General features: G+C 35.4%; 1 protein-coding gene across 2 annotated transcripts; it reads right to left on the reverse strand.

Moving 5' to 3' along the window:
- Positions 1-309: 309 nt before the first annotated feature.
- Positions 310-7,140, reverse strand: LOC149792579 (melatonin receptor type 1B-A-like). 2 transcript variants are annotated; one of them, XM_089971200.1, is made up of 2 exons: positions 5,166-6,706; positions 310-4,319 (listed from the first exon to the last, which is right to left on the reverse strand). In XM_089971200.1, exons 1-2 carry the CDS (start codon positions 5,434-5,436, stop codon positions 3,562-3,564), a joined length of 1,029 nt encoding a protein of 342 aa, XP_089827326.1. In that variant the 5' UTR covers positions 5,437-6,706; the 3' UTR covers positions 310-3,561. The 2 variants fall into 2 exon arrangements, with proteins under 2 accessions (XP_089827326.1, XP_089827327.1); XM_089971201.1 differs by having other exon boundaries at positions 4,182-4,319; positions 5,162-7,140.
- Positions 7,141-9,667: the final 2,527 nt, after the last annotated feature.

Consider the following 9,667-nt stretch of genomic DNA (forward strand, 5'->3'; position numbering starts at 1 on the left):
TAATAGGTGATGTGCATTACAGTGTTGTTACAGTTTAAACAGTGAGTTATTCAGTCTCTTTATATCATGTTATTCATCGGGAATTTTTTTTTTCTTTCCCCAACTTTTAAAAATAAGGACTTACTCTGTTGTCAATGAACTGTCTTTCGCAAGGTAAATTATAGGCTATTAAACTACATACGTTTTCTCATCATTTTAAATGCATGTCTTCTAGTCGTATAGATTTTGGACTAAATGACATTGTGAACATCTTCAATTGGTTACATTTCGTAACCTTGAACAGCTGAAATAACAACTAGAAAAACTCAATAAGCTTTTGTCTATCCTTTATATAATAATATCATCTGTTCGCATCAGATTAGAAATGCATGTATTTTTCTCAATGATTTTCTATATGTCACAGTGATTTCTCCTATGTTGAAAACAAATAAGTTTGTAATATTACTAGACCTATTTTGTCACCAGCATATTAAAGACATGTATAATGTGGAAAGATATGCAGGCAGAATTGTACTAATTTTTATCTGTATGGTGTATTTATTGAGACCTTCTAGAAAGGGATTTCACTTTTAGCCCATCCCCAACAGAAATTTCATTCACATGAGTAATCATTGCCTATGCAATACTCGGTCCTATTTACTTCCCTATGAAATGATCCACGCCAGAACCTATCACCATAACATAGTTTTATCGTATTCGATATCTGGATGATATGGCATATTATGGTATACGCCTTGCCTGCACAGGTTGTATCCCCTATAGCCCTGTTGCAGACACATTTAGTCACATGGAACATTTAAACTGGAAAGCGTTGCAATTTTAAAAATGGTGACCTATAATGAAAAGTTAGCTCAGAAAGTAGCTGCATGGTTCCTGAAATGCCTTATTCTCTCAGTTGAGCCGCATGGTATATTCGCAAACAAATGTACCCGTCTTAACGAGACCAATATACGTTAAAATTTCAGTAGAACGCTGACATAATACTAACATAAAGGACTGTTTATGAAGATTGGAAACGCATAAGAGACAGTATTTGCCAACATAATCTAAAGAATGTTTTACTAACAAAGATTGGTTTGCATTACGTAATTCTTTAATTTTAATGCATAGTCATGCGAAGATCTGCCACTCTTGTATGTATTGCAGATGAGAATTATTATGCACAATATTTATTTTACAGTTTAGGAAAAGCAGAGATTTTTGCATGATTGTGACGAACGGACACGTCAAGGTCCATGAAGAGCAAGTATCTTTGGTCAAATTTAGAATGTAAAATCCCTTTATGTGATTCTCAATCAGGCCTTCCTTCCGGTCGTATTTTTAATCGGTCTGATGACTGATGTAAGTGCATTAAGCAATATATTCGATGGTTTAAAATGTAAACCCAACTACTCGTTCTTATTTGGAAGCGTGCTAGTATAAATAGTGTGAAACAAGAGGTCTATCCCTTGAAAGTATCAGGTCTCATTATTAAAATAAGATAGCACACAACAGGTCTATCCCTTGAAAGTATCAGGTCTAATTATTAAAATAAGATCGTCGCATACAAGAGGTCGTGAAATCCTTCAAACGTTATTTGTGTAGGTTTTTTTCAGTGCTTTACTTAAAAATATGTATACGCAAGAATCTGGATTTTGTCTGCCTCTTGCATGAACCTGTGAACTGTATAACATAATTCTCATAAAGTCTACAAAAAATCCTGCCATTCGTGTAAAGTAATGTCACGAATGCTTATATCCGAGCTGATCCATTTAAAGATATAGCTCAACGCGTGTATGTTATTCAACGTTATAGCCCAAAACAACGTACATACATCTATTTCGACATTTACATGATATGTACTTCTCTTTGAACTTTGCACACGATATAGTAAGGCACAGCTCAAACAAGGATTGATCCTACTCCGGATGCATCATTTATATTCTTGTAGATTTAAGAGAATCAACTACCAAAGCATGTTTTTGCCTATTGTGCACTGTTCCTTTGTAATGGCTCTAACAATTCACCACAGCAATCTTCTCGCTACAACGTTCTTTTGTACAAGCTTTCAGTAGTACACAGTAAATACTGATTTTGCCGACATCTTGCATATAGGAATCGATATGTCCGCATCAATATTTAATGAGGAGGGTAGTTGTTCGCCAGAATATGCATATATATATATATATATATATATATATATATATATATATATATATATATATATATATATATATATATATATAAATAACACCAGTTTACGTAGTTAACTGGACAAGATTTGTTGTTGTTGAGTTTAATTATAGTGGCGTGCGCACAATTGTGCATGTGCCACTTTTTTCTGACTGCACCGCAGCCTGCTAATTGTTCCTGGGGAAGGGGATGGTGCCACCTCCCCCCAGGCTTTTATGGATTCAAGGAACCCTGATATTTTGGTCTCAATCTGTGGGTCCATAAAGGTCCCTACAGTTGAATGGTTGGCTGTCATTAGTGGGAAGGAGAGCTCGGGAAAGGTCCTGCTTGCTTTACATCGCTGGTTTCTTGTTGCATTTGCCTGGTGTTTCTTGCAATTTTTTTATTTTTTATTTTTTATTTTCGATTTTTTTTTCTTGTTCAAAATGTTCTAAAAGGGGGGGGGATGTTCTATGCTGTTTATAGAGGTTCTTAGTAGAAATCACGTATAAGAGAGATTTTCAAGGTTATTACGGTATTACTAGTCGAGGTGTTTAGGGTGTGTTTCCTACGTTATGTTATTTATAAGTTTTTAGATATTACCTCTTTAAGTTATTTATTAAATAATGTTTTTAGAGATTGAATGTTATTTATACTTTATTTAGCAAGAGACCGGAGTCCTAGCCGATTACACGGTTCGTTAAGGACATCTAGGACCGGAATCCTAGCTGATTACTCGGTTCGTTAAGGACATCTGATTTTGCGGTTTCCTTAATTTTTTATAGGTGCTTCGTAAGTGAATTACTTATTAATACTTTTATAAAATTGAATGATATGTTATGGGTTTTTATGTGGTGGCTTCTAAATTTATTTAGCTTGTTACTGGGTCTTTTGGTTTTGTGGGGATAGTAATTATATTTTGTTCCTAAGTCCTACTGAGTCTATGAATTGATTTATATTTTTATATGCTGATTGTTTATTTTTATTAGAGTCCATAAGTAACTCTGGGTATGTGTGTGGTGATCCAATCTCTTTTTGGTTTTTGATAAATATTTTCCGAGCGGGTTGATATTTTGGGCATATATTGAATACGTGGTGTAGATCTTCGGTGGTGTGGCAGTTAAAGCAGTTAATGGTTGCTGGTTTGGGTCCTATAAACCTTCCAAAACTGCTTGCTAGTTTAGTTTTTTCAGTTATTATCCTGTTTATGGTTTTCTGTTCTAAATAGGTACCCTTAGGTAGCTGTATGTTCCTGTCTAAGTTTTTTTGGGGTTTCATGGTGCTTTTTACCTTTTGTGGAGGAGTTCCAAAATCTTGCCATGTTTGGTCTATATATGTTTTTGCGAAGCTTATTGCTTCTGTAGAGATATAGTTAAGCTTGATAGAGATGACAAGATGACTTTCTTCTGGTTATACGTTTGTTTCAGTAGTTTTATTGTTTTTGCTGTTGGACACATTGCCCGTATCTCCACTTTTCCTTTGAAGACTTTTGCAACTGCAAAGAACATCATTGAAAGCTTCGCGGAAATTCCTGTGTGTCGTGTAATACACGATCCAGTTGATCGAGGGGTGCAGATGGGCCCACATGGCTATGTAAGAGTGAGCTTCGTGAGAGAAAGAATTGTTGCGGTCCACCGCAATTGCAAGTGCATATGGGATCCAACACACCGAAAATACTGCATAAATTATCAAAAACGTCTTTGCCACTTGAACTTTGATGCTTTGCTGAAGAGGATTATTATTAATCCAGAGGTTCATATTTGATTGATGGCGGGCGACATAACAATAAATCAGTGAGTAGAAAATGCCGATGAGGATCACGGGTACCCATACAATGATGACGGAGAAAACGATTGTGAAAGAGTGCGAAGCCATCCTGTCCCAAATACAAACGATCGCCTTCCGGTCAAATTGATGATCTCCTATATTCGCGAGATTCAGCAAAACGATAAATACTCCTAAAATGTAAAATGACACGCAAAGGCAAATACAATTTCGTTTCGTGAAAAGTTTGCAGTAGAGATTTGGGTGGCAAATGTGTATGTACCGGTTGAAGCTTAGAGAGCCAATTGACATCAGCGACTCTATACAGGAGATGGTGCAAAGGCTTCCGACTGTCCTACAAAGTCCAGATACAGAGTCGAAGAATTCTTCACCCTCTAACTTAGCTGAAATGCAAATTACACGTGGTGAGTGAAGAAACAATAAAAGTTTAAAAGGTGTTGAATCCCTAGCTACCATACAATTGCTTACATTTTCCTGAGCCTTTTGAAGCTCGTTCTCGTGCAGTACTTTTAGCAGTTGCAAAAAAAAATAAAAAAATTTAAGCTACCGATATTTACTAGGGAGGGATTATTCTGAAATTGTAATTGCCTATTTCACATATATAAACACTCAGCCCTACGCGTATAGTAGTGTACCATACCCACAGGTGTTTGCTCATCAAAAGTTCGCCCTAAAATTAAAAGTCTCGCAAGACAGCTATTTTAGGGGATTCTACGAGATCTATACCAATGCCCATTTAAAGTAGATTTTGAAGCACGGCCAACTTAATGACAAATTACTGATTCCATATGTACATATAGAATAATATTTTCTATATAAAATGAGCAATAATGCAGCAAATAGATGGAATAACGATTGAATTGATTAAATTCTTTATTAATTTCGCTAACTGATTCATTTAACTAATGAAGGTGGGAATGAATAAAGATAAAAAGCAAGGAAAACTGGTTAATGAGAGACCATTAAAGATTAACGTGTATCGGTATGTATTATAGACTTCTGATATCATGTAAAGTGCTATAACATAGCAGCACACATTATCGAAAGTAAATGTTTATAATGTGCATGACAATTGAGATGTATATCTTCAAGGATGTCGACGAAAAAGAGAGAAGTCCTCTATGATATTAGGAACATATACACTGAAACCGGTCTTACGTAACTGACATGACTGCAAGCCCATTAATATCTACAATGTGTTTTCAATACAAATGATTTTATTTACCTACCGACAATGTTCATAGGATCTGCAATCGCTGTCACATACAAATCCGACATAGCCAGGTTGACGATGAAGACTGACTCAATGTTCCTTAATTTGCTGTGTGTAGCCACAGCAACGAGGATTAGAATGTTGCCAAAAGTGCCTGCCATGGATGCTATGGAAACCATGATGATGCTTGGTATAGCAATATGGGGCTTCTCTTTGAGAAATTCGTATCTCCCAAATATATGATCGTCACCAAACCCTGGAACCGGCGTAGTGGAATTGTTGACCATTTTGTTCCTTTCAAAGACTCACCGCCTTCAAATCTGTTACATTCGCCCGCACTGTTTACAATTATCGATGATTATTTTACATGTCGATTGTGACAAATTGACAAGGTACAATATATTCCATACACTGTGTTCTTTTGTGCCCAAGAATTAGATCCTCTGAAATAGTCGTAATATTTTAATGTACAGAACGCGGTAGTAATCCCCAAATGAATCTTTTGATTTAATTGAACTTGGTTTTACCTTAATATTCAGACCTTTCATGTGACATAAAATCCATCAGCTACCAATTTGAAAATACTAAGTAAAACACTAATTTATAGTTTATAAATAGCAAGAGTAAATACTTCCTTGTTCTAGGCAAAACCACTGCACTTTTACCTGACATACTCAGATGAATTAAGGTAAATTGGAAGATGAAAGGGTTCTAGTTACGGCAATATAGGTCACTGTGGTCATAGATCATGCATTATTTTATAAGGTGTTTGAGGCTGAAGAGAATCAAATGCTTCAGACAGATTACATTGCTACGATTTTCTTATTTCTCACAGCTATATAAACTGTATGTATGTATATATCACATCTATTTGGTTTTCCTTATAGGTAACACTCATTCAAGACGAACACCACATTACTTATCATTTTCATAATTCCAACCCAAGACAAATTATACACGCAGTTTAAACATTTGATACTGAATTTCGTCTGTTGTTTTATTTTTAACTAATTGTTGTAGATTGCCCTTGGTCAGAATCTAATAGGATATATTGATCGCCTACCAAACGGTATCCTGACCATTCAGTGTCAATCAACTTCTAGCATTAAACTTCCATCTCAGTAATTGAGCAATATCGAAATTTCCCAATCTGAGAACCCCACAATTGTCTCGTCGGTATCCCTGATCGAAGGCGTGCTAGACACTAATGAAAGTCAAGTGGGATTAATGAGCATACTTTTGAGTGCATCCACCAGCTTAACTGCTGCAAAGTAGGTAGGACACTAACACACCAAGCCCAATCCACCCATTACCCTTACTTCAAAGTATGTAGGATTCTAACACCCCTGCCAGATTGATTTTGGATATGTATCAGTTCCTCCAGGACCCCACGAATGCCTCGGTCTTTATCGTACTTGTATAAATCAAATAGTCCAAGGTATGAAAGAGTCTGCTAAAACAACGACCCCATGTACTTCTTCAAATCTTTGCTTATGGTAGAGATTTCTTAGACTAGTATTGTTTACTTATACAGTGGATACACTGTCAGTTGTCATTGTGCCATATCACGTTTTAAGACTAAAGTGTCATAGACTTATGTGCACACTCAGTATAGGAGACTTTCCTTGTAACCGAGGTTAAAAATTTATGCATTATCAGTATTGTAAGCAACGCCCTCCTTTTAATGTTCCATGTAACTGGTGCCTCCGGATGCCACGGGTTTTGCTCTCGCTTGATACTAGAGATTAGAATCTGCGAACTAAAATAAACTTCACAGTTGTTCAAAAGGAATGAAGTGGTTAATCGGCATTGAAGAATGTGAGTTTCAAAATGTGTTGAAGGCTATTGTAGCAATGTGCTGATCAAATGTGCCAACGTCACTATGGCACGCAAGGTAAGACGTGCATATAAAATAAAGAATGCAAAGAATCGTTATATCCCTCAGTTGTGAGACATATCTCCGTTAGACCAAATTACCGTAATTACCACAGTTAGAGAAACACTTGAGAAACGATGACAAATTTCTAATTTCATTCTCATTAAATTCGCTTATCCTTGAGAGATAACCACTATTAACGAAAATATGAAACACAAACTTGTTACTCCACAAGTTCATTTAACCAAAATATTTCTTACCAAATGTCAAAATTAAAATGTGAAGGATGTGTTATATATATATATATATATATATATATATATATATATATATATATATATATATATATATATATATATATATATATATATCCTTCACATTTTAATTTTAACATTTGTAACCATGTATACCTTTCCACACTCTTCTGTAATTTGAGTCTTTACCTTTATAAAAATTTTGTAAGGTTCTGTCTGGACTGGTAATAGGTCATGTGCATTACAGTGTTGTTACAGTTTAAACAGTGAGTTATTCAATCCCTTGATATCCTGTTATTCATCGGGAATGTTTTCTTTCCCCAACTTTTAAAATTAAGGACTTACGCTGTTGTCAATGAACTGAAGGTAAATTATAGGCTATTAAACTACATACGTTTTCTCATCATTTTAAATGCATGTCTTCTAGTCGTATAGATTTTGGACTAAATGACATTGTGAACATCTTCAATTGGTTACATTTCGTAACCTTGAACAGCTGAAATAACAACTAGAAAAACTCAATAAGCTTTTGTCTATCCTTTATATAATAATATCATCTGTTCGCATCAGATTAGAAATGCATGTATTTTTCTCAATGATTTTCTATATGTCACAGTGATTTCTCCTATGTTGAAAACAAAAAGTTTGTAATATTACTAGACCTATTTTGTCACCAGCATATTAAAGACATGTATAATGTGGAAAGATATGCAGGCAGAATTGTACTAATTTTTATCTGCATGGTGTATTTATTGAGACCTTCTAGAAGGGGATTTCACTTTTAGCCCATCCCCAACAGAAATTTCATTCACATGAGTAATCATTGCTTATGCAATACTCGGTCCTATTTACTTCCCTATGAATTCATCCACGCCAGAACCTATCACCATAACATAGTTTTATCGTATTCGATATCTGGATGATATGGCATATTATGGTATACGCCTTGCCTGCACAGGTTGTATCCCCTATAGCCCTGTTGCAGACGCATTTAATCACATGGAACGTTTAAACGGGAAGGCGTTGCAATTTTAAAAATGGTGACCTATAATGAAAAGCTAGCTCAGAAAGATGTGCATGGTTCCTGAAATGCCTTATTCTCTCAGTTGAGCCGCATGGTATATTCGCAAACAAATGTACCCGTCTTAAAGAGACCAATATAAGTTAAATTTCAGTAGAACGCTGACATAATACTAACATAAAGGGCTGTTTAAGGACAATGGAGACGCATAAGAGACAGTATTTGCCAACATAATCTAAAGAATGTTTAACTAAAAAAGATTGGTTTGCATTACGTAATTCTTTAATTTTAATGCATAGTCATGCGAAGATCTGCCACTTTTGTATGTATTGCACATGAGAATTCTTATGCACAATATTTATTTTACATTTTAGGAAAAGCAGAGATTTTTTCATGATTGTGACGAGACGAACGGACACGTCAAGGTCCATGAAGAGCAAGTTATCTTTGGTCAAATTTAGAATGTAAAATCCCTTTATGTGATTCTTAAACAGGCCTTCCTTCCTGTCGTATTTTTAATCGGTCTGATGACTGATGTAAGTACATTAAGCAATATATTCGATAGTTTAAAATGTAAACCCAACTACTCGTTCTTATTTGGAAGCGTATGTAGTATAAATAGTGTGAAACAAGAGGTATATCCCTTGAAAGTATCAGGTCTCATTATTAAAATGGGATCGCACACAACAGGTCTATCCCTTGAAAGTATCAGGTCTCATTATTAAAATAGGATCACACACAAGAGGTTTATCCCTTGAAAGTATCAAGTCTCATTATTAAAATAAGATCGTCGCATACAAGAGGTCGTGAAATCCTTCAAACGTTATTTGTGTAGGTTTTTTTCAGTGCTTTACTTAAAAATATGTATACGCAAGAATCTGGATTTTGTCTGCCTCTTGCATGAACCTGTGAACTGTATAACATAATTCTCATAAAGTCTACAAAATAAATCCTGCCATTCGTGTAAAGAAATGTCACGAATGCTTACATCCGAGCTGATCCATTTAAAGAAATAGCTAAACGCGAGTATGTTATTCAACGTTATAGCCCAAAACAACGTACATACATCTATTTCAACATTTACGTGATATGTACTTCTCTTTGGACTTTGCACACGATATAGTAAGGCACAGCTCAAACAAGGATTGATCCTACTCCGGATGCATCATTTATATTCTTGTAGATTTAAGAGAATCAACTACCAAAGCATGTTTTTGCCTATTGTGCACTGATCCTTTGTAATGGCTCTAACATTTCACCACAGCAATCTTCTCGCTACAACGTTCTTTTGTACAAGCTTTCAGTAGCACACAGTAAATACTTATTTCGCCGACATCTTGCAAAGAGGAATCGATATGTCCGCATCA

Source organism: Sinohyriopsis cumingii, chromosome 9, assembly GCF_028554795.1.
Source record: "Sinohyriopsis cumingii isolate HCF-2022 chromosome 9, ASM2855479v2, whole genome shotgun sequence".
Classification (NCBI taxonomy): Eukaryota; Metazoa; Mollusca; class Bivalvia; order Unionida; family Unionidae; genus Sinohyriopsis; species Sinohyriopsis cumingii.